The following is a 24,977-nucleotide window of genomic DNA, read 5'->3' as shown; positions in this document are numbered from 1 at the left end:
ATTCGTGGTGGTGGGTGATGAGATTTGTTGTTGTGTTCGGTTGCGTTCTCAGCTAAATACTCACCTTCGATGGCTGATTCCGATAACTGATACGAATGATCGTCATGGCCGTGTCGGAAATTGTGACGAGTTATCGACTCATTATTGCGCAGCCAATGGATCTTCTCGCTAATGGGTATTACGCAAAGGATCTCAAACGGTTGCCCGATGTTCACACTCGCATCGCCGTAATAAATGATGGGCGTGCTAAAATCGTGTGGCAAAAGCTCCTTTGATTCTCCGTCGCTCTCATTCGCAATATCGCTGGCTGAATATGCGTGTTGTTATCGTTTATCGATTACAATCCCGAAATGCAGCAAAGCAACAAATCACAGATATGTATATATATATATATATATATAAATATATATAGTTTTATGTAACACACACAGCAAAAAAAAGGTTACAACAATTCCAATAGCAAGTGACAGAGAGAGAGAGAGAGAGAGAGAGAGATAGAGAGCAAGACAGAGATAGGCAAAGATATATCGAAATGGGGTTATCGGAGAGCGAGGGCGTTGTGATCTGGGGGACGTGAACTGGGAGCGCAATTGAAAACCATAATATCATTGAACTCAAGAAAAACACATCAACAATTAACATTAACAAAAATGGCTTTTGTGGCATTTTAATTAGTCTTTTACACTCTATAAAATATGGTTACTATATAGTATAGTATACAAGGCGATTTCGATTGCGAGACGATCGAGTTTTTCGGGTCTTCTTGTAGTGTCTTCAATGTGTTGTGTGCGTGTTTTTTGTTTCTTTCCTTTTTATCTGTTAATTTGTTTGCTTTTTTTTTGGTTGGTTTTATGTGATTCCAGTTTTGGATTATTTGATTTCAGCGCCAAGTTGCAAAAATATATATAGTATTTATGTACGATGAATGTATATATATATCATCAAATTTAAGTCAATTTATTTATGCTAAATGTGTCGTAAATCTTGCTTAAATTTATACACACAGAACAACATCACGAAAAAAAGACTTGAAACCTACATTCCAAAAATGACCAAAAAACCAATTGAAGAAAATGAAAGCAAAATTGAAATTATAAATCATATTTTAATGAATGTAACAGCGAGAGATAAATACAAAATCTGGGGCAAATATATTATGTGCTATTATTGTAATGTGCAATTAAATACGTACAATTAATGAAAAGTTATTGGTAGTTGAACAAAAGGATGACTCGGATGATGATCATGATAATTAGACATAGAAACAAATTGTGTCGCAATGCAATAGAATCACACGGCGTATACGTGATTTCGTCACATTGCACAACAACAGCTACGTAAGCGCCCAATTAACGTAACGTAACATAGCGTAACGTTCGTTGTGCCAAATCATTTACTGACGCAACTTGTTAAATTCGCCCAATCAAATTGATTAACATCAACTGACCAGTGTGCACACACTGACAAAGATATATCGATAAATGTGTGACATTGGCTACGAGCACCAAACTGATGACGTCAACACGCCGCTGTCCAGTTTCAACTGCATCATAATCTTGAACCTTGGCAACACACACATACGTAGATACGTACAGACGTTTTGTAGCTAAGTGTGTGGCCATGTGCCGAAATTCTTATCAGTTGATGATGGCGACTCTTATCACAGGCAATAGGTAACAAGTACATTTTGATGGCAACAAATAATAAGCAAAAGGCTAATATGGCAATAAATTTGTATGCTCAACTCTCCATCACATACACACACACATACACTCGTAGATAAAGCCGCAATCTTATCGGGCTGAATTAACGAGGCAAGCGGACATGCGTCTTTTTTTTTGTCTTTATCATTGCATGTCAACACACTCAACTCGAATGATTAGGCATGTAGAAATAATATTTACGCATACGTAACTCTAACCAGCAAAATATATATACAACAAATATATGCTCATATGTATGGTTGTTGGCCTTCTCATTGTGAGCTGACAGCTTTATAGAAAATTAAGCGCAAAAAGATTGCAGACAGCAATTTCATTTACATTCATTCGGCAAGTACACCACTTCTCCCCCTAGAGACACCCCACCACACCTTACTCACCACTCTGCCGCTGCCGCCAACGCCGCTGGCTAACCAAAAATGCTCTTGTCACTTTGGACAGCGCACACGCACACACACGCATACATATTTACAATCATAGAGCATACTGCAGCCAAAGCAGCAACAGTAGAAGACAGAAGACAACAACGGGCGCAGCTGAAAAGTTTTATAAATTTATACAACACACGCACACACACACACAGACTAGACAACTCACTCACACAAGCTTACACGTGCGCGGCATAGCACACCTTAATATTTTTGCAGCTCACCTCTCTCTCTCACACCCACCATACCACACCACACTACATCACACCACACTACACCACATTAGAAGAGTGGAGAGGACACCTCATAGCTCTGGCCGCTTTCGCTTGTTATACACTTGCAAAAGCCCTAAGCGTTTAACCGTTCTTCTCGTTCTTGTTGTTGTTGTCGGTGACAAGAAATTTATGGTTTATTGCTTGTTCATTTAGCATAGTTTTTGTCGCATTCCTTGTGCCAAATAGGAGGAAAGAGAGAGCGCATCAAGCAAACCGAGAAGTGAGCGCACAAAAAGCGCCAACTAAAACTTTATTTAATCAAATTTATGGCTGCCAGTTCACTCTCTTTCTCTTTCGCACTTTCATGCAGCACTCGTGACATATTGTTATTGGCATTTGCTTGTGTTCTTCCTCGTCCCTGTGTGTGAATGTTAATGCTCATTACACTTTAATTTTTCGTTTTAGTTTTATTATTTTTTAATGAACGTATTGAGCTTTGGGGCTTTGCAATGGGGCAACAAGAAGCCCCTTGTTATTATTGCTGTTGTTCCTGTTGCACTTGCAAATGTTATAGCCAAAGGCAATTAAAATATTTACAACGAGAATTTTTGCAAAAAGCCGCAAAAACGAACAAGAAATTCTACATGCTGAGCACAAAAAAAAAACATGGCAAAATTAATTAACACAAAACAAAATTGATTGTGCCTATATAATGTGATCGTTTGTTCGTGTGTACATGTGAGTGTTATATTTAGCAGCCGTTGTGCACGTGAAAGCACACATACAGTTGACGAGTCCCAGTATAAAGGGGTTTGACAACCACACGAGTTCGAAAAACGAATAAAGCACAAAACAAATACAGTTGAAAAGCTATAATGTAAGGGGGTTTGACAGGCAGGTGAGTTAGAAGAATGACAGAAAAGGAAATGCGAACAGCTTTGGCAATTCAAGTGGTTCACAGAAACAGAATGTAACAAGAGGCTGCCTGATTGCTGCAAGTGCTGGACTAATTAAGAGCTCACACACACATGCATATAAATATACGCACATTGGAAATCAATGACAATCGAAATCGAATCGTGTGATCGGTCAATCGATCGATTGAACGGTCAGTGAACGCACAACGTGAAATTCATTAAGTAGATTGGCACGAAACATGCCAATTAAATGCTACAAAACGCACAACAATTGACAAATGCCGCACACAGCCGCAAAGCAAAGCAATTGCAATAAAAAAAAAAAAAAGCAAAAAAAAAAACAAACTGTTGCAAAACAAATACAAGTAAAATGAAAATGCAAACAACAACGGCGAGTAATTGTAAGAACGAGAGTAGGAGAAGGACAGAAAGCGTATGCACTTGACAGAGCGCTGTTGTTAATGGGCTGCAGCAACAACAGTCACAGCAACAGCAACAACAAAAAGTGCCAACTAACCATTATCATTATCATGCTTATCATAATCAGACAGAGATTTATAAATACGGCACATACATACATAAATATTTAAATACGCAACCGAGTTACTCGCTAACGCAAACACAAAAGTGCCGAGTGCTGCCGCCAAAGCATGTGGGGAAGGGGGACAAGGAGGGCAGCAACAGCTATGTAGACGTCGACGGCGACTGCGGCGTCAACGTCAACATCGAGTCATGTGTCTGGGGGGCTGAGAGCAGCAGCATCGCTTGCATGTGTGTGTTTTTGCGTGCGTGTGTGTTTGTGACTTGCTCTGCTGTAAATTGAAATAAAAAATTGTTTGTCTATTTTAAAATTAGCAAGAGCAACCAAAATGAAAATGACTAGGCGTCTGAGCGTCCGTGCTCGTTCTCTCTGTCTCTCTCGCTTGCTAGCGCGCGCACTTTCTCTGTTACTCTCGTTGAAAAAGTTTTGCAGTTTTATCCTCAACACAACCAAAAACTGAACGAAGAACTTGAAAAATTTTTTCGTATTTGCTTAGAATTTTTGTTGTCGTTTTTGCTGGTTTTGCTGGCAATACACATTAAAGATTTAAGCAAACAAACATTAACAAAACACTTGTTTAACGTTTTCAAGTATGTTGAAAGCAGAAACAACCAAAAGCAAAGAAAATCTCGATAGTTGGTCTCTGGAAGTGTAAGGTGGGTGGGGTGGCTGTGTGTGTACATAAATATTTTATTTGCCTTGCAGTTGTCTAATTAAACGAAATAAACATTAGCTAAATTTAATTTCCAGCTCTCAAGCGGTTTTTGGGGGAGAAGTTGCCACAGTTTGGTAGTCACTGTGCGATCAGTGCACAGCAGTTTGAGTAGCGATGGACAGGACAGACAGCGGAAAAGAACGGAAGAGCGAGCGAGCGCACAACACATTTCTGATCCAATAAATAATGCAGAGAAAACATGTCAGACAGTTTTGAATATTTCATTCGGCCTTCTTGCTCGTGCCAGACATTTATGTCAATTATTATTGGCTTGGCACAATTGAAACCAACGCAAATTGATTCGAAGAAAACTAAATGGACACACACATAAACATGTGCTCACCCCAGCATACAAATTTATTACAATCGCTTTGTCTGCCTATGTGTGTGTTGCCATTTTATTACATGCATGTAAAAACATACACACACACTCACATGCAGCCACACAACTACCTTTAAAAGGAACTTTTGAACTTTGAAGCCGAGCAATTTCAAATTGTCAAAGTCAATGAAGCGATAAAGCTTTATATCCCACCCACCCCTATCCCACTCTCTCTCACTTCCCCTTTTGCTATTACTCACTATTGCAGGCGACAAAGAACTTATCGAATGCGATTGTAAAACAAAGCCAGCGGGTGTGAGCGAGATGACTGCACACAGTGTCCATGTCCATATGGAATGTGGAAGAAATGGCGGCAACAAAAATTGATCGGACAGTGTAACTCTCTCTCGCTCTTAAGCTCTTTAATTTTTCTTTTGTGTCTGCGACGACACGACGTCACAATGGAAAAATTTTTTTTAGTTAGCTTTCACACAAGTACAATAACAAAAACCACAGCGGGGAGCAGTCAAAGTGAAAATATTTGTGAAAAATCCGATTCTGACAGGCAGACGAGACAGGCGAGACGAACATTAAACCAAACTGTGGTGTGACTGGCCAGTCTCCTCAAAACCCCGCAAACCTCGCAAAAAAATATAAAACCCCTGCAGTGCGACTGATTGAATTAGCAAGGGGTGAAGAGGAGGGTGGGGGAGTAGTGAGGATGAGAGGCAGCTAGTGACGTTGGTGACGACTTTTAATTTGGCAGCGTTTTGTTTTTCGTACTTGATGAAAAGCTAAACATTCAGCTATAGCAACAAAATGCGATGCCTGCCAGACAGTGAGACGAACATTATACATACATACATATGTACACATACACTTGGCCACTCAACAGACATATAAGTATGTGTATGTGTGTGTATTGGCAGGCCGTTGTCGTCTGCAAGCACAGTGGGCCACACGCAATTGTCTTCAAGTGCAAAGACAAACTTGACATTTCACAAAATAAAAAATATGCATGCGCAAATGTTTTCACTTCATATTTGTTGACACTCACACAAATGTTAAATCTACATACATTCACATATTTGTACACACACACACAGTTACACATTTATTGTTCTCGCACGCAAAAATTTATTTATATTTATTTTTAAATATGTGAAATGCATATATGTAGTTATATTCACAATATATATGAAGTTGAACAAAAGCATACACAAACATACTATACATGTATATATATATATTTATATATGTATTTATCTCGTATAAGTGCCTGTCTGCCTCTAAATAGACGATGTGTGAACTTTTAGCTTTTGTCAGGTGCCTGCTAATGAAAGACTGGGAGGGGTCTGAGAGGAGTACATATGGTAGTATAGTAGTCGGTAGTCGGTATAGTGAAAAGCGGGGGCCATGGCCACACGCAATAGATAAGAGTGAAAATACAAAAGTTGCTTCCCATTTGCTCGAACAAATTGTATAGTAAATTAGCATGCGAAAGAGGTGCAATTCACTGATATACCCAGCACAAATGCATAGCATAGTATATTCTTCTATCTCTTTGTGTGGGAGTGCAAGGAAGGCGAGTGCGCTCTGTGCTCTGTTTAAGCAGTCATTATCTGGCACAACCGGAAACACAGAGGCAACCTCTATAGCAAAATGTGCCACCATTCGAGTTGCAAGCAATGCAATGCAGCCAAGCTCCACAGTCAGAACAATATAACCACGCCCCCACAACTGCAGGAGGGGCGACTATTCTTTCTTAGTATGACGCGTTGCTGGCGTCGACATTGAAAGGGAAATTACATTTCATGTTTATTGTCTATCTTTACTATATACATATAAAAAAAAAAAACGTTGTTTCGCAAAAAACACAAATCAACTGCTTTAATATCTTAAAGTCCACTCCCTATATACACATTCAGTGCGTATATATTTCATTAACATTTCTAACAAGTGAGGCATTTTTCAAATGTTAAATAATTAATTTTCTCAATTGTAGTCATCATGCTTTTGAAGCCGAAATGAATAATTGTGCATTTAGCTTTCATGTTTGTCGATGAGTAACTCAATTTGTTAATCTCAATGAGTCTACTTGGTAAACATTATGAATTTTCAAAGGATTTCAAATGAGATTCGCTCCAATGTGCCATGCGTTCTGTTGTTCTGGGCGAGCCGAAATTTAAATATTTGACATTTATTAATGTAATGAAAATGCCGTTAAATAAACATGGCAACAAGCAAACTGGTAAGCCCCAATGTACACACATACATGTATATATACACACACACAGAGACATAAACAGGACAATTCAGAAGGCACTGAATTTCCTTCATTCTTTTGTTGTTTTTTTTGTATTCAAACGCCAAGTTCACAAACCTGCGAGGAAATGTAGGGAAAAGAAGACCTCGGGAAATGTGAAAATGTTGCAGATATGAAATATAATAAAAACGAAGGAGTATACTCGACTTTAAGATATCCATTATTTTATATTTATATTTCTGCGAAATACCAAACCAATTAAGTCTAACATTACTCTTATTATCGAGTAAAATTCTCAATTATTTTAGTATTGTAATTGTGTTAAAGCTCATTTAATGATATTTATAGAATATAAATATAAATATCGCGGATAAATACTTGTGCCTCTTACATTCATTTTCGGCTCATCATTAATGTATTATACCCTTCATGCCAATGGATAACGGGTAATACGAAATTCCTTCACTGTTTTGGCCAACATAAACACCTGGACAACACGTGGTTACGATTTGCCTACGCAAATCGCCTTTGAAGTAAGCACAAGAATAACAACAAAGAAACCACAACTATAAGAACAACAATAGGAATGCGAATAATTTATAGTCATCTGACCAGTTTTGTGATTCATATAGTTCGCTATTGTACTATATATATAATTCTCTCAATATTAATTACACTCTAAACTATTGCATGCTCGACTATTTCTTGTTTTCTGTTAATCCTTTATAAACCTTTCGAAAATAATATCAAAAGTTACCCACCCCCCATAAAAGTTTACGTAGGAACCCGCGTATTTACATAAACAATTTGCGAAATCATTGAAAATATTCTACAAAGGAAAGAAAACAGAAAACCATGTGCAGAAATACAATTGATAAACGGAAAAGATTAAAATTGTACACCTGAAATCGCAGTGCAACGATATGGAAATACCCTATACACAGTAATAGAGCAATGTGTTACCCATTCATGAGTCGTTAGTCCCTCGATATTTTCATATAAACAATACTCCACAAATTTCTGCAAATCTGTATAAACAGAGATTGTATGCCAGTCTATACAGTATTAACATTAATTCCTGAATATGTTTACAATAATAAAAGCAAAACGGTAATTCTCCATTATATATTATTTTTTGATTCGACCGCTTGATATATGAAACACCGATATACGATCATAAAATACTGTTATACCTATAATTAATATATTAAAAGAAGTAATAAAATTGTAGACTTTTTCATGCGACTCACGTTAAGAGGTCGTCGTCGCTTATTTAGAAGGAATATTCAAAATGTGTACAATAGAAATGAAAAACTTGATTATACACCTTGAATGTGGGTGTGGGGTGGTGGAAGATGAATGGTAAATGGATAGTATGCTTAGAATAATAAATAAATAGAATACAGAGATAGATAAAAGCAAAGGCAAAGGCTAGGCTGGCTATAATAATATTGAGCATATTGATGGCCAAACACAGTTGCTACATGCGCAATATAAACAATGCAGCCGGGTAGTGAGACTACAGAGTACAGAGTACAGAGTATCGAATACTGAATACCGAGTACCGAGTACCCGACCTGGCCGATGAGTTAATATAAACAAGCCCCAGCGGACGGACAGTCGGACGGGCGGACGGAAAGACAGATCGAACCGGCTAAGACTAGAATGCTTGGCTGTCGTCTGGCGACCTGGTGTAAATACAACTAAACAACAAAAACATATAGCAAATTCATAAGATTTAGACTGAAATACTAAAATGAACTTAATATGTTTTCTCTTCTGTTGTTGCTTTTTTTCCTTTTTGCAATTGTGTGGAAAATTGAAAATCAAATGAGTGAGCAAAAAAAAATACTAAACATACATACAAACATATATGTAGGTACATATATTTTTATGTATATATCTCTCTAGGTATATAGAGGGAATAGAGAAACAAGAAGAAGAAGAATATGATGGGGCCAACATACAATGTCGAGCGACCAAAACCCAACCAACCAACAATATAAACTATAAAAAGCAACACACAAAAATATCGAAGCACAAGTACACTTAACTAAAGGCCAAAAAGATAGACAGCGCGAGAGAAAGACACACACACACACACACACACACACACACACACACACATACAATGAGCAAAGAGAGAAAGAGAAACAGAGAGGGAGATAGTAAATTGAACAGTGTGAGTGAGAGAGAAAATAGCGAACCTGCTGGTGGGGGCAAGGAGATGGTGCACTTTTACATTGTAAAAGAGAAAACAAAAACCTAGCAAAAGGAAAGTGTTCGCTCAACTTACACATGTGTGTGTGTGTTTTATGTTATGTTGTATTCAAGTGTATTTGTGTGTGTGTATGTATTAGAAACCCAACAGAACTTTGGGGGCAGAGAATTATGGAAAAGAATGTCCTGCATTTTACAATACAAATCGCAAATAACACAAGCTGGAATAATTCGAAATGTTGACATAAATTCAAAACGAACATTTTTCATATTACATAATAAAAGATCACACCTGCTCAGAAAATATTCTCGCTAAATACTAAAATAAAATATGTATATCCTCTCGGCAATGTAGCTAGTGAAATAGTCAGTGGGTCGGCTGCACCTTTCTCATGCCCGAAAGTTCTGCTGGAAGTCGAATATTTCAAATGGGCCGCTGCACCGGGCAATTAGGGCGTTTGGAGGGGCATGGAGGGATTGTAGACCACATACTATCATTTTTTTCGTTTTTGTTATTCATTCTTTCTTTCTTTCTTTTTGTTATTGTTTGCAATTTCTGCTGCAGTTGTGTACACACTCACTCGCTAACACATACGTACAAGTAAAACACATACAAGCTTCAGTTGAGTGTGCTCAACTGTGAGATACCCTATATCCATTGTTAGAGCCTACAAAAATATTTGGTCATCAAATGTAAAACACTGAATAGGCTATTGACCAATAATTAAGAAATTTTTTTAATTTTAATTATAGCTTTTCAACTAAGATTAATCATTTGAGCAATTTATTAAACAAATCATTAACACAAATAAAACTCTAAGTTTATAAACTCTCACGTCAAGTTTATTTTTTAAAATCGTAATACGATTCTTAGAAATCATCGTTCACAATGTTTATTAAGAACTGTATCATCATTCTGAGAATTCAAAATGAGCATTGGAACGCGTTTTTATGCGAGTATCGTTGTCGGACTAAGGAGAACTTAATCAGATTTAATTCCCGCTTCTGAAATGCAATTATTAGTTTTTTTTTTAATAATTCTAAACTAACAAAATTCGAGCCTTAATTCATTACAATTTGTTGAATTTTATTTAAAGTCACAGCAGTATAACACTGCCTGTTGCACACTCATTGAAAACGCTCTTTTACCCTAACGGGTAGAGGGTATAAATATGCTTCGTGTACACATACAAACAAACGCATACATACAAACATACAATATAATATTCGTTGTATATTCATATACGAAAGAGCTTAAATATAATAGGGGTAATTGGGGTGGTTAATGTTTTTCTTTGATATTTGTTGTTTTTGTAATCATTATCATTATTATTATTATTACATATTAAAATTATGATTGTTGTTGTTGTCAACTTACCAGATGATTGAGCATAAATCGCTAAAAATATCGAGAGGAATGAAAGAGCGGCAGCCAAGAATTTTGCCTCCATCTTTGGTATTGATCCGTGTTGTTGTTGTGGTTGTTGCTTGTGTTGTTGTTATTATTATTGGTTGTTGTGATTATTATTTTGCTGCAGTGGCTATTGTTGTTGTTGGCGTTGTCGATTCAGATTGCTTGCATGTACATATTAAATTTTCATTAACTATTTGTTGATTGATTAATTAATTAATTTTGTATATTTTTTTTTTTGGTTGGTTGGTTTGTTGTTGGTTGTTGGTGTTTATCTCTTATTTGTTGTTTTTTGGTTTTGTACTTTACAATTAACTTACTATGTATATCATTATTAATATTTATTTATTTATGTATACGATTCTTTTACTTTTCATTAATTAATTATGCTTAAATATTAATTTGATATTAGTTGATGTTGTTGTTGGTTGTTTTGGTTTTTTGTATTTGTGTTTTGTTATAACGATTCTTCTCCGCCTTTTTTATTCATTAACCAGCTCCAGCTTTTGTTCTTATTTCTTGTCGCTATCTTTGTTGTTTTGCAATAAAAAGAAAAGTGGAGAAAAATTATTTTAACAAACAATTTTTATTTGTTTTGTTTTGTTATTGGATTTTTCTTTTCTTTCGTTGGCAATTTGTCTTTAGTTGTTCACGTTCGAATTTCAGTTTTTCGGTTGAGAACTTTATGCTTTTTGCACAAAAATTTAAAAATACATAAATTCAAAAATCAAAAGAAAGCAAAGCAAGCAGCAGCCGTCGAAAGAAGAAAGCCCGCGGCATCTTTAAAGTGCGTCGACAAAGAGAGTGAGAGAGGGATAGTTAGAGAATGGAGAGCGGGCGGCTGAAGGATGTGGAAGAAGCGTTCAACTACATCCAACACGCACCAGTACATATATAATTTTGTAAAAATTTGCACTCATTGTCTCTTTTATTTTTTGTGTTTGCCTTTTCGTCAACGTCAACGTCAACGTCAGCTGCACACGTGCTGGCAACGCAGGGGGCCGGGGAGGGATGGAATAATGGTGGACAAGCTGCACCTTTCTGCTAATTTCTTATGTTTTCTGTCGCGTTAAACTAAACTTTTGACGTTATTCATTTCCATGCGTAGCCAAAAAGCGCTCTCTCCTCACATTCACACATGCACGCAGTCACACAGGCACACACACATGCACTCGCATTCACACTCACACACACGCATCAAAAACGAGACTGGGGGTCGAAGAATTTTTGGCTCGCAAACCAAAAAAGAAATATGGCACATTGACGTTGTTGGCTGGGTTTATTGAAATGTGCTCAAAATGCTCGGCACTCTTAAAGAGCACAAAACTCAAATATCATATGCGATGTACAGTTTTTTTTTGTTTCTTCATTATTTTCTTCTCGTTGTTTCTTTTTTATATTCTCTTTTCATTTTTTTTGCCAACGACCGCAACAATTTGTTCGTGACTTATAAAAATGTTTGGGCAATACGTACACACTGGCCAAATAGTTAATGAGTACTAAGGCAACACTGCTACAACTACAAACGACAAAACACCGACAAACCGAGAAATGGCAAAAAAGCAACGGACACGGAACACAACAACGACGGAACGGAAAGCAACGTAAACGTAACGCAATGAATTCAGCGAGCAGACTGAACTAGCAACTGCTCAGCCACCGAGCGAGTAGGCAAAAAAAGAGCATACAGCGCCGCAAAGCAGCAGCAGCGGCAACAAAATGCTCACTCGGCCATCGGTCGACAGCGACGTCGACGTCGTCATGGCTGACTGATAAAAGTCGTACGGATTTGTTATTAGCTCATTGTTTTTGCTGTTGCTTTATTTTATTTCATTTTTTTTTTTGAGGCGGATGACAGCAGCAACAGCAAAAGCAACGTTATCAGCAGCAGCCGCAAAGCAACAGCGGGAGTTTGTTTACCCCGCCGCGGACGTGAATGCGACGACATTCGTCCCATCAAAAATCATACGCACATATCCTACACTCAAACAAATGTGTATACACACAAACACACACAGTTATAGTATATCGCATTAAGATAAAGAGCTCATTGCAGTATTTTAATACAAATATACAAGACTCGACAACGTTAGCGACAACAACGTGAATCGTTCACGTATCGGCAACGGCGGCCAATGGGCAAAAAGCTGCCGCAGGAACGTAACATCGTGTAGAGAGAGAGAGGGAGTAGGGGAGACGATACTGATGATCTGCCTAAAAGCGGTTTCAACATGATTTTTAGCTGGGTAGCTGTCGCTGCTGGCTGTCTGGCTGCTAAGCTAATTTCGTTGCGTTGAAAAACAAAAGGCGCGCTCTCGCCTTCATACCACGGACGACGCGTCATGTAATATAATTTTTATTTATTTCCTAATTGTTGGCAGCAATTTGAAAAATATCAGCTGATGAGCTGCTCGATACACAGCGCGCATCAGTGATGGCAAGAAAAATGATCAATTTTGGGAAGAGAAATCGTTATCGATCTACGATAAATATGTGTGACGGCAACAAATGTTATCGTTTGTTAGCTCGACATCGATCTAAGCTGATTTTGAGTACAATTGTCTGTGTGTTATGTGTGTGAGAAGAAATATAATTTTGATAAAGTTTTTTGGCCAGTTTTATTGGCAAAGTTCGGAGCACTTTCCCAAGACAAATTGCCTTTTAGCGCAGCATAACGTCATCAAGTCGACATCATGACTCAGTGTCCCGGTCATCGTTTATTTACTGTACTCACACAAGCACACACACGCATGCGAAAACGAGAACAAAAACAAAATTGACGTAGTCGCCGATGATGTAGATTATGATGCGATGCTGCTGTCGCAGTTTTCCAAAATTTCTAACTTGAACTATAACAATATTAATATGATTAATAAATGCCAATTATAATGGCTATGCATATGTGTTTATGTATGTTTGTCGGTAGTTAATTAAATTTATTAAGCTTTAAATGAAATGGAAAAAATAACGATTGAATTCACGCGCCGCCTACACACACAAAGGCAGATATCGGTTCTAAACTTGGCTGCCATTGCGGCTTCGCTCTCAGCTCTAAACTTCACACAAATGACTTTATAGTGTATGGCTGAGTGTGTGTGTGTGTGTGCGTGTCAAGCTGGATGACGTGATTGCCTCTCTGCGCCCGCATATGATTAATACGGAAAACAAGATAAAACTCGTTGGAGCAAAGGAGCAGCGTTCTTCTGGCTGTTGTTGTTGTGTACGATGCCAAAGCGGTTTGGGGAGTGGTTTAGGGGGAGTATATATATGTGTGGGGAAGAAGCAGCAAATACGCATGACACTCCTTGCCGCTGCCGACACACACATACACAGGCACAAGCACGCGACACACAGACACGAGGTCACTCACACATACACGCATACATATACATTTATAGGGAGGCCACCCGCACTTCCTTCGCTTGTCATCACACTCTGTAGCAATTATTAGTTGATTTTCAACAGCAACACAGGCGACAGCGGGGACGACAAAAATTAATTTGTGTGTGACCAGGAGTCAATATACTCAACAATGCCGAGTCACGAGATGGAGAAACACACACACAGAGATAAATGAGTGTGTGTGTGCGCGAAATGGCAAACAATGAGTATTGAGTGCAAATATAGTAAAGGGATTTCTATTTTTTGTTGCTTTTTGCTAGCTAGCTGCTCCCTCTTTTCTTTTCTTCTATTTTCTGTTTTTTTTTTTGCCGCGATGACGACAGCGTGCGCGACATTCGCAGCAGCAGCGGCGCCTTCGCTTCGTCTTTCTTGCCTTGCGCTCGCTATTCAATAACATTTACATTTACATTTACACTTTTTGTACAATTTATGTAATAGTTTTTTTCCGAACGCCTGGCGAGAGATGCGCGGCCCACTGTGCAGTGAGTGCGACTGTCCCAAGAATTTTAATTTTTTTTTTTGCACAAGTTATGTATGTTTCACTTTTTCGATCATTTTCGTTTTTCTTTCATTTTTTTTACTACAAGAACTTAAACACGCACACACATATGCAAACGAGGCACGCACAAAACACACACATACAAAGCCACGAAAATACGCGACACACTCAATGACGAAATTCATCGAAGAGCGTTGACAACTCTAGGTTCTAGCCCAAGCTCCTTTGCTTCCATATACATGTACATATATATGTATTTGCTGTGCCTGCGTTGAATGTTTGTGTGTGCGTACTGGCCGTTTGCATATGTGTATGTGTGTCTATGAGTATTCTGCTGCTTTTCGTCATAATTTTTGCGTTGAGTTACGATTTTTGTTAGCTTTACACACGTGTTTACCGCACATTAGTGTGCACAATTTGATAATAATAGCAATCGCACTTGCTTCAGCTAGATTATTTTGCACTCTTTTGGAATTTACCTAGCACACAAAACACAAAAATTCGATTTTTTCCTCGCTGATATTTTCACGCGAATGACCTTACATCACACGCATACAATACACACACACATCCACATGACTCAAATGGTGAGTATTTAAAGTTTTGCACAATTTGGTCACACGAAACATTAAAAATACCATATTTCAACCATCCCTGAACAAAACTATCGTTAGCCAACACTGTACAAATATTTCGATAAATATGCAGAAGCCGAGATTATTTTACAAAATGTTATTTTATAGCTTTAAATAAAATACCAATAAAAAGCTTTTAGAAAACATTTTAGCTTATTCATTTAATCTTTGTAAAACTAAATATTTATTTTAAATTTGTTTTGTGTGGTCAGGGGTATATCGATATCTAAGCCGATATTACGATGGCTTGCTTTGGGACGGGGTGTGGTGCGATAACTAAGTCAGTTTCTGATTGCCCGTCTCTAAGCATAAGTCATCGCGACGCGGGTTTGTGTGTGTGCGCTGCTCGGTTTTGTGTTTCATTTTGTTTAAAATTTAAGTTACATCTTAGTTTTGTGTTTCTGCTTTTGTTATTAGAAAATAATGCAAACAAACTGCAGCCGTTCAGCGTAAAAACATACAATACACATCGAACAGGTGAGTGAGTGAGTGCACTTGTGATCTTAAAAGTGACCCGCCCAAAAATTGTTTGCTCAAAATACCTGCGCTACTTCGGATGCTTGCGTTGTTATTATGCTGATGTTGCTGTCCACACATGGGCGTTGACCGAAAAATTTTAAAAATCTAGATATTCTTACTCTGCTAAGTTAGTTCATTGCATGTATTATATGTATGTAATGTTCGACAAATATTGAGAATCCATCTGTACTGTGTTGAAATTTGAAGTAGGCTTCGCTTCCTGCGAAAGAAAAAAAGAATATAACGCGGTGCTGCCACCTGCTGCCCAATTGGAAATGTGCTGCGCTCAAATTTCATAGCCATTTGGAGGGTATTACTTTTGCATATTGGTAATTTGGCATGTGTGCTGTCTGTTTTAAGTGTTGTCCTACAGGCTATTTCAATTGCACTTTTGCCCTCTCCTCACGCTCTCTGGCACTAATTAATGCCTCATTACAAACACACTCAAAATGTGGTGTGTATACACTTGTATGCAAGCATGTATGTGTGTATGTGCGTTACAGCGTCTGCATTATAGTGGAGAAAAGGGTGGATTACAATGTGCGCTGCTGTTGCAGCGTTATTATTACGAGTTTGGGTTTCTCGTTTAGTTTGTTGTATTTGTTTTCACTTCGGCCAGCGACTTCTGCTGCTTCAGTGCGCAGGCAAAACACACGCTCACAGTTGTAGTCAGGTAAACAATGTTGCTCTGTTGCATTTGTACGTTACCGGCTCAACGGTTGTCGCCCTCTCTCTATATTTTTTATTTTGGCCCGAGGGTCAAGTGTGCCGTCAGCGTCTGCTGCCTAATTGTCCTTGCTGCAGCTCCTCTCACCTTTAGAACGTTTGTTCTTTTATGGTTGCCCCTATATACACGTATCCTTTGTCCTTTGTGATCGCGATAAGCTGCTTTTAGTTGGTCTTTCTTTCTGCTTTCAAGCATAATAAATACATCAATGTCAAAATTTTAAGTCGCCATTTGTCATAGACAAAAGTTAACGATAATCTTTGGTTCCCATTTCCGCAGCGTATAATTATCCTTGCTACTGCTCTTACGTTCACTAAGCTTCTTCGAGTTCTTTATTTTTCTTTTGAACATTAAAAAATGCATCAATGTGTAAATTTAAACCGCAGTTTTGCAACGGATATGTAGCTACTTATCGATAACTTATGAATTTAAATGCGATAATCTATTGTTCCCATTTTAGTGAATTTGTACTTTGACAAATTTCTGCTAAAAACTATATATAGTATTTTTCTGGTTAAGAATTGAGTGAATGCTGTAAATTGTTGAGGATTTCTAGCATCCAAAGGGAAGACGACGTCGCCTTAAATCGCTTTGGCACATATCCCATATCAAAAGACTAATTGCGCACGCAACTTAAATGACATTTAACTTAAAATTTGACATAGTTTAGAGGCGGCAACTGTGTGTAGTGTGTGTGCAGTATATGTATGGACATACATACATATGTGTGTTAGCTTGACTAAATCCATGGCACGTTCATTGCTCCTGCATAGTGGGACTGCTATTAATAGTGCCGTGCGGCAACCTCATTTGATACACTAACGGAAATAGTCTTTTAGCTATGAGGGGAAACAAATGCAGTCGATCTCAGCCACATCTAAAGGCAGACTGACTAATACATTAAAATGCAGGGCTTCAGTGTAAAGGTGAAACTTTACTTTTATTGTAAATAAAATAATAACTATTTCTTCATAACATCGCTTAATGTAGAATTCTCAAATATTTTCGGTAAATAATTAATAACATTTTGGAGTTTTCGAATTTGGCCAGTTATCCTAGAAAAAAAAAAAACATATATAATTTTGATCAGTTATTCTTAATTTAGCTTATTAGAGTATTTGCCATTCGTTGTTTGACTCTCAAACGCTGCTCTCGTGTTCGCGGTTTGTTTTGGCTGCGTGCACAGCACGCGGAAAGCATTCAAGCAGACCCAAAAAACAAAAAAAAGAACATATAGCAGAAGACATATAACACGCCACAGTGCAACAACTTCACTTGCGGCAGCAGCAGAATCAGCTATTTCCATTTATAATTCACAGGATAAAACAGACGTGACGACTGACGAACTTGTTAATTGATGCACTTGCTGCACACACTGATTGATTGACTTAATTTTCTAGTACAACATCTTTATTCTACTTTTTTGTTTTCTGCCTTGTAGTGCAGCACATTATTGGAATGATGCAGCGCTGTTTGTGGCACATGCTGCTACCATTGCTGCTGCTGCAACTCCATCTGGTGGCAGCTCAAATCGATGGCAGCTATTACAACGTACAACAACAACAACAACAGCAGCAGCAACTGCTGCAACAGCAGCAACAACAAGGACAGCAACCATTTCTGCCACAACCAACCTCCTCGCAATACGACATCAATCAACCATTCGGTGGCAATGTAAATCCCAATTCGAATACGAATCTCAACAACAATAACAACAACAACATCTACAACAATCCCACCTCCTATCGCACCGATGGTGGCTACAACGAACTGGGCACCCAGGATGATTACAACAAGCAGCGTCTGGATGACCAGGAACCGAGCTTGGGTCGCGGCAAGAGTTCGTACAATGTGAAGACCATGTTCCTGGACACATTGCACAATCGCGAGCCAACCTATTTCATTGTTGCCTCTCGCATGGTGCGTCCCGGCCTCATCTACCAGGTGTCGGTGTCCATACTGCAGGCAAAGTATCCGATCACTGTGCATGCGAGTATCTCATGCAATGGCGTACAAATTAGCGGCGATTCCAAGGATGTGAAGGAAGGTGTTCCCGAGACGCTGCTCATGCGCATTCCCCCAACTAGTGTGTCGGGAGATTACAGACTGCGCGTCGAGGGTTTCTATCAGGATGTCCTGGGCGGTGTTGCCTTCTTGAATCAGACGCGTCTCGACTTCTCGCAGCGCTCGATGACCATCTTTGTGCAGACAGACAAGCCGCTCTACATGCAGGGCGAGACGGTGCGTTTCCGTACGATTCCCATCACCACCGAACTGAAGGGATTCGAGAATGCTATCGATGTGTACATGCTGGATCCCAATCGGCACATCCTGAAGCGTTGGTTGTCAAGGTAAGCGTTTAAAACCGACGATGATTATTGATGTTGTGATGCTATAGCGAAATAAGTAACGTTTGTAGAGATTTAGCTATAAAAGCAACAAAATCTTAAGAATTATATTGAAATTTTTCCTTTTAGGTTCTCAACCAAAAACCATAAAGAATCAATGATTATTTTTATTAGAAAAGCTCATTGAGTTTACAAAGATTAACTTTAATCCTTTTCCTTCACTGAAGCTTTAAATCTAACGCTAACATGTTTTAATTTCTTTTTCCGCAGACAATCCAATTTGGGATCTGTTTCGCTCGAATACAAGCTGTCGGATCAGCCAACGTTTGGCGAATGGACCATTCGTGTTGTTGCCCAGGGCCAGCAGGAGGAGAGTCACTTTAGCGTCGAGGAATACTATCAGACCCGTTTCGAGGTGAATGTCACAATGCCCGCTTACTTCTTCACAACGGATCACTTCGTCTATGGCCGTATCATGGCCAATTTTACAAGTGGTCTCCCCGTGCGTGGAAATCTAACACTGACAGCGACCATACGTCCCATTGGCTACTTTAATGGTCAGGTGCTCAACGAAAAGTTCCGCTTGGGAGGTCGCTCACCGCTGGAGCAGGAGAATTTATACAGAGAACGCTGGCGCTACAACAATCCGCAACAGAATCCTAGTCTGGATCCAAATCAGCAGCAGCCGTACAATGTGCCACAGTTGCCACTAGAAGGCGGTCTTGATATTGGCATACAGAATTCCTATCTGCGTCCGCCTCGCTATTATCAGTTCGAGGAGCAATGGCCGTTCTGGGTACGGAAACCGGAATACGTGGAGAGCTATGAGTCGAGCTCGTGGACCACAAGCTATCGGAACTCGTTGCCATATCTGCGCTACTTCAATGGCACCTTCGACTTTAAGTGGCCCATGCGTGAGCTGGAATCAATTGTGCCCAGCATGGCTGGCATGGAAGTGCTAATCACAGCCACCGTGGGTGAAAAATTCTATGACGAAATCATCGCCGGCTATGCGGTGGCACGTGTATACAATTCGAGTTTGCGTGTCGCTTTTCTGGGTGAATCGCCACAAGTTTTTAAACCCGCAATGCCTTTTACCACCTATTTGGTTGTCGAATATCACGATGGTTCGCCCATCGATCCGAATCTGTTGCGGCAGGGCCTGATGGAGGTCAGCGGTTTTGTGTCTAGTCGCAATGGTGGACGACGTGATTGGCCCACACAACGTTTGCACATGTCGCAGCAGAGCGACGGCATCTGGGAGCTGAAGATTGACATACGCAACGATTTGCAGCTGGATGAGAGTCCGCAGGCGCGGGATTTCCTCAATGGCATCGAGGAAATGCGTCTTCATGCGCTCTTCAGGGATCCGCGAGGCGAACATGTGCAAACAGATCTGTTGCTTGTGTCGCATTATTCACCGCGGAATCAGCACATCAAAATCACCACGAGCACCGAGAAACCCGTAGTTGGAGAGTACATCATTTTCCACATACGCACCAACTTTTATCTGGAGGAATTCAACTATCTGATCATGTCCAAGGGTGTTATACTGATCAACGATCGTGAGACCATAACCGAGGGCATACGCACAATTGCGGTGGTGCTGAGCGCCGAGATGGCGCCAATGGCCACGCTTGTGGTGTGGAAGATAACCACCCAGGGTCAAGTGGTCGCTGACTCCTTGACGTTCCCTGTCAATGGTATTTCGCGCAATAATTTCACGGTGTACATCAACAATCGCAAAGCACGCACTGGAGAAAAGGTTGAGGTGGCCATCTTTGGCGAACCCGGCTCCTATGTGGGACTCTCGGGCATTGACAGCGCCTTCTACACGATGCAGGCGGGCAATGAGTTGACCTACGCCAAGATCATTACGAAAATGTCCAATTTCGATGAGCAAACAAATGGCACCTATAAACACATTTGGTATTCGCATGAAGGCAATCCCGATGAGCTTGTTTACTTCCCCGCATCCTCATTTGGCATTGATGCCAATCGCACCTTCGAGTACAGCGGTTTGGTTGTGTTTACGGATGGTTATGTGCCCAGGCGACAGGACAGTTGTAATCGCACTCTGGGCTACGGCGAATGCTTGAGCGGACGCTGCTACGCGCTGAATAAGCGTTGTGATGGCATGTATGACTGTGAAGATGGCACCGATGAGATCGATTGCCAGGTGCGCAACGATACCGAGCTGCTTAACTATCGCAAGTATCGCTTTAATCGTGTGTTGCGCCACTATGAGAACGTCTGGCTGTGGAAGGATGTGAACATTGGTCCGCATGGTCGTTACATCTTCAATGTGGATGTGCCCGATCGTCCGGCTTATTGGATGGTCAGCGCCTTCAGTGTGAGTCCCTCAAAGGGCTTTGGCATGCTCAACAAAGCGCTGGAATATGTGGGTGTTCAACCCTTCTTCATCAACGTGGAGATGCCGCAGGTATGCCGGCAAGGCGAACAAATTGGCATACGTGTCACAGTCTTTAACTACATGACCATTCCCATTGAGGCAACTGTCGTGTTGCACGGCAGTCCCAACTACAAGTTCGTGCACGTCGAGGAGGATGGCATTGTGCGTTCGTATAATCCACGCACAAGTTTTGGTGAACATCAGTTCTTCATCTATCTGGAGGCCCAAGGCACCACAGTGGTCTACGTGCCGGTGGTGCCACAGCGACTTGGCGATGTTGATGTGACGCTACATGTGGCTACGTTGTTGGGCACGGATACCATTACCCGAAGACTCCATGTGGAGTCGGATGGTTTGCCACAGTATCGCCATCAATCGGTGCTCTTGGATTTGTCGAATCGCGCTTATGTGTTGGAGTATATGCATGTGAATATCACTCAAACGCCAGAGATTCCCTACCAGGTCGATCGTTACTTTGTCTATGGCTCGAACCGGGCGCGCATCTCCATTGTGGGCGATGTGGTGGGTCCCATTTTTCCGACGATGCCTGTGAATGCCACATCGCTGCTTTATTTGCCCATGGAGTCGGCCGAACAGAATGCTTTCAGCTTTGCCGCCAATCTCTACACGATTATGTACATGCGTTTAATTAATCAACGCAACAAGACGCTAGAGAAGGAAGCGTTCTATCATCTGAACATTGGCTATCAACGGCAGTTGAGCTTCATGCGTGCCGATGGCAGCTTCTCGCTGTTCCGCAGCGATTGGAACAATTCGGCATCGTCGGTTTGGCTGACCAGCTACTGTCTGCGCATCTTCCAGGAGGCTTCGTTCTACGAGTGGGAGAACTTCATTTGGATTGACTCGACCATCATTGAGAAGAACATGCGTTGGCTGCTGCAGCATCAAACACGCGAAGGATCCTTCTATGAGGTCACCTGGTTGCCCGATCGTAAGATGAATCGTACCAACTTTGCCGACTACACGAGTCAACATAATCGCAATGTGACGCTGACTTCGCATGTGCTCATCACACTGGCCACCGTCAAGGATTTGTCGGGCACATTGGGCACGCGAGTCGCGTTAGCTACGCAGCTTGCGGTGCGCTATATAGAACGGAATATGCAGTTCCTCAATGAGACGCGAGAACCTTATGATGTGGCCATCACTGCTTATGCTTTGCAGCTGTGCAATTCGCCATCGGCCGAGCACGTCTTTAGCATTCTGCGACGACATGCGCGCACCATTGGCGACTTTATGTATTGGAGTAATACGGAATTGCCGCAACCACCGCGCAAACTGGAGAACCAAAAGTGGTTCTCGTTGCCACGTCTGCCCTACGAATTCGACGCGTTGAACATTGAAACGACGGCCTATGCTTTGCTGGTTTATGTGGCGCGTCGCGAGTTCTTTGTGGATCCCATTGTGCGCTGGTTGAATGCACAGCGCTTGAACGAGGGTGGCTGGGCGTCCACACAGGATACGAGCGCTGCTTTGCGTGCCTTGGTGGAGTACACGGTGCGATCACGCATTCGTGATGTGTCCTCGCTGAGCGTGGAGATTGAGGCGTCGTCGCAGGGCGGCAAGACGCAAGAGCTGCGCATCGATGACTCCAATTTGGCGCGACTGCAGAGCATTGAGGTAAGCGACTTGAACTTCTGTAATGTAAATCTGTCAAACTCTAAGCTGTTGTCTTTTATACTTCGCTAGATACCCGATGCTTGGGGCACCATTAAGGTGCAGGCCAAGGGCGCCGGTTATGCCATTCTGCAGATGCATGTGCAGTACAATGTGGACATTGAAAAGTTCCAGACGAAGCCGCCAGTACCAGCCTTTGGATTGCACACCAAGACCATTTTCCATGGCAGGAATCAGTCGCATATATCCTATGTCGCTTGTCAAAAGTAAGTAAAGTTCGCCTGCTCCATTTATATGATAATGTTTCAATTTATTACTCGTCTTTGCAGTTGGGTGAATACACGCGAAGCTGAGCGTTCGGGCATGGCTGTGCTGGATGTGGCCATTCCGACCGGTTACTGGATACAGCAGCAGAAACTAGATAGCTATGTGTTGAGCAATCGTGTGCGCAATCTGCGAAGAGCGCGCTACTTGGAGCGCAAGATTGTCTTCTACTTTGATTTCGTAAGTTTCAAATATAAAAAATGTTAATGGATTGACAAAGTTAAAAGTAATTTAAGTTTATGATTATAATTTACATAGAATTGCGACACTTTAAATTTTAAATTTAAAAAATATGTGAAATTAATTGTTCATAACTTTCTAGCTGGATCAAGAGGATATCTGCGTCAACTTTACAATAGAGCGCTGGTATCCAGTGGCCAATATGTCGCGTTATCTGCCCGTGCGCGTCTATGATTATTATGCACCAGGTAAGTACCTCTTTAAATACATAACTTTTGAATACCCTATTAAAAGAACTTCTTAATTTACAGAGCGCTTCAATGAATCCATCTTCGATGCGCTGCCCACGTATCTGCTTAACATTTGCGAAGTGTGCGGCAGCTCACAGTGTCCCTATTGTTCCATCTACAACGTTGGCTGGCGTACATCGATGTCCGTCTGGCTGCTGTTCTTCAGCGTCTTCATTTATCTGCTGCGCAGTCGCACACATCTCGTGCTCAACACACTACATCTATTTACTTAGAAGAGTCTCAACTTGAAGCCGTACACTAGCAGTCCAAAACCAAACACACACACACACACACACTAATCACGTTTAGGTTTATTCGAATATGAGTGTTGAGTTTTTTAGTTCGGTTTTTTTTTGTTTATATTTTTTAATTTTTCTAACGAAATTGCATTCCGTCCAAGAATAACTGATGGCATTTTCTAGTGCTCCCGTGGCTTTTATATTTTGAGTTTCGCCCGTAATCACACAATCTCATAATGTACAAAAATAGTATCCACTAATTTTCTTACGTCTCTGCTACTGCATCCAAACTACATTTATATAGCACATATAGTATTTTTAGAGTTCAGTTTGTATTTTTTAAGTAACTTTTGTCATTTGCCACTGGAAGAAGAGTCTTTGCCTTAACTTTGAATTGAGGAGCACTTGAAGTGCCGCTAAAAGAAATCAAAAACGAAAAAAGTGTCTTATTCAAACCACAAATTGCCTTTAACTAGATTTTAGAAATCGATAGTGAATACATTTTTTTCGGATAAAGCATGCATATCAAATGAAATTTTTATATATCTTACATACATATATATAATCGAAATAATCAAAATGATTAGTTTGAGATAACAACGTTGAAAGCAACCGTCCAATGCACATACATTGAGTATGTGTTTTAATGCAACAAATGAATCTAATTAGTTTATAAGTTTTGTATGACGTATATTTGTATTCTGACAAAAACAGTTTAGATATTGCTTTTGTATATTATAAACCTAAATACCAGATATGTGTAGCTATAGTTATCTATCGAATCTGAGTACTCCGTCCCTCCTTTATGCTAAAAACAACAATTGAATCTTGAAATGTGAAATTTGTATTGTATGTTTTCTATATAACGAAAGAATCGAAAATAAATTAATTTAACGAAATGTTTTCATCCACTTGAATTTTTAAAAATTATTCGCAGTTTTTCTTCAAATTTATTAAATTGAAAATATTGTTCACTGTTTGTGGGAATCGTAAAACTCGTCGTTTCA

General features: G+C 40.2%; 2 protein-coding genes across 10 annotated transcripts in view; one reads left to right on the top strand and one right to left on the bottom strand.

Annotated features, from left to right (window-relative positions):
• LOC132791097 (basigin) overlaps window positions 1–15,243 on the bottom strand; it is a 29,417-nt gene extending 14,174 nt beyond the window's left edge. For 2 of the 9 annotated variants that reach the window (XM_060799904.1, XM_060799956.1), the window contains exons 1-3: window positions 12,231–12,396; window positions 10,724–11,285; window positions 65–307 (exon numbers count right to left, since the gene is read on the bottom strand). In XM_060799904.1, coding sequence (XP_060655887.1) covers window positions 65–307; window positions 10,724–10,796 — 316 coding nt within the window. In that variant the 5' untranslated portion in view covers window positions 10,797–11,285; window positions 12,231–12,396. Of the gene's footprint in view, window positions 1–64; window positions 308–10,723; window positions 11,286–12,230; window positions 12,397–15,136 lie in introns of those variants that run through there. The other 7 variants (XM_060799910.1, XM_060799925.1, XM_060799949.1 and 4 more) reach the window with 7 other exon arrangements.
• Window positions 15,244–15,595: 352 nt separating this feature from the next.
• On the top strand, window positions 15,596–24,869 carry LOC132798794 (CD109 antigen). The gene is made up of 7 exons (XM_060810775.1): window positions 15,596–15,769; window positions 17,980–18,889; window positions 19,157–22,940; window positions 23,010–23,203; window positions 23,267–23,441; window positions 23,584–23,689; window positions 23,753–24,869. The coding sequence occupies exons 2-7, from the start codon at window positions 17,997–17,999 to the stop codon at window positions 23,962–23,964; spliced, it is 5,364 nt and encodes a 1,787-aa protein (XP_060666758.1). The 5' UTR covers window positions 15,596–15,769; window positions 17,980–17,996; the 3' UTR covers window positions 23,965–24,869.
• The last annotated feature ends 108 nt before the right edge of the window (window positions 24,870–24,977 follow it).

The sequence above is a fragment of the Drosophila nasuta genome, chromosome 2L (assembly GCF_023558535.2).
Source record: "Drosophila nasuta strain 15112-1781.00 chromosome 2L, ASM2355853v1, whole genome shotgun sequence".
NCBI classification, from domain to species: Eukaryota; Metazoa; Arthropoda; class Insecta; order Diptera; family Drosophilidae; genus Drosophila; species Drosophila nasuta.
Note: the sequence above shows the minus strand (reverse complement) of the source record. Positions and strands in the feature narration are given on the sequence as shown.

Bases quoted from the DNA above. Each gene is read 5' to 3' on its own strand.
- LOC132798794 (XM_060810775.1), top strand. From the start codon at position 17,997: ATGATGCAGCGCTGTTTGTGGCACATGCTGCTACCATTGCTGCTGCTG. The intron at 23,442-23,583 runs GTAAGTTTCAAA...ATAACTTTCTAG, and splicing joins TTGTCTTCTACTTTGATTTC to CTGGATCAAGAGGATATCTG. The intron at 23,690-23,752 runs GTAAGTACCTCT...CTTAATTTACAG, and splicing joins CTATGATTATTATGCACCAG to AGCGCTTCAATGAATCCATC.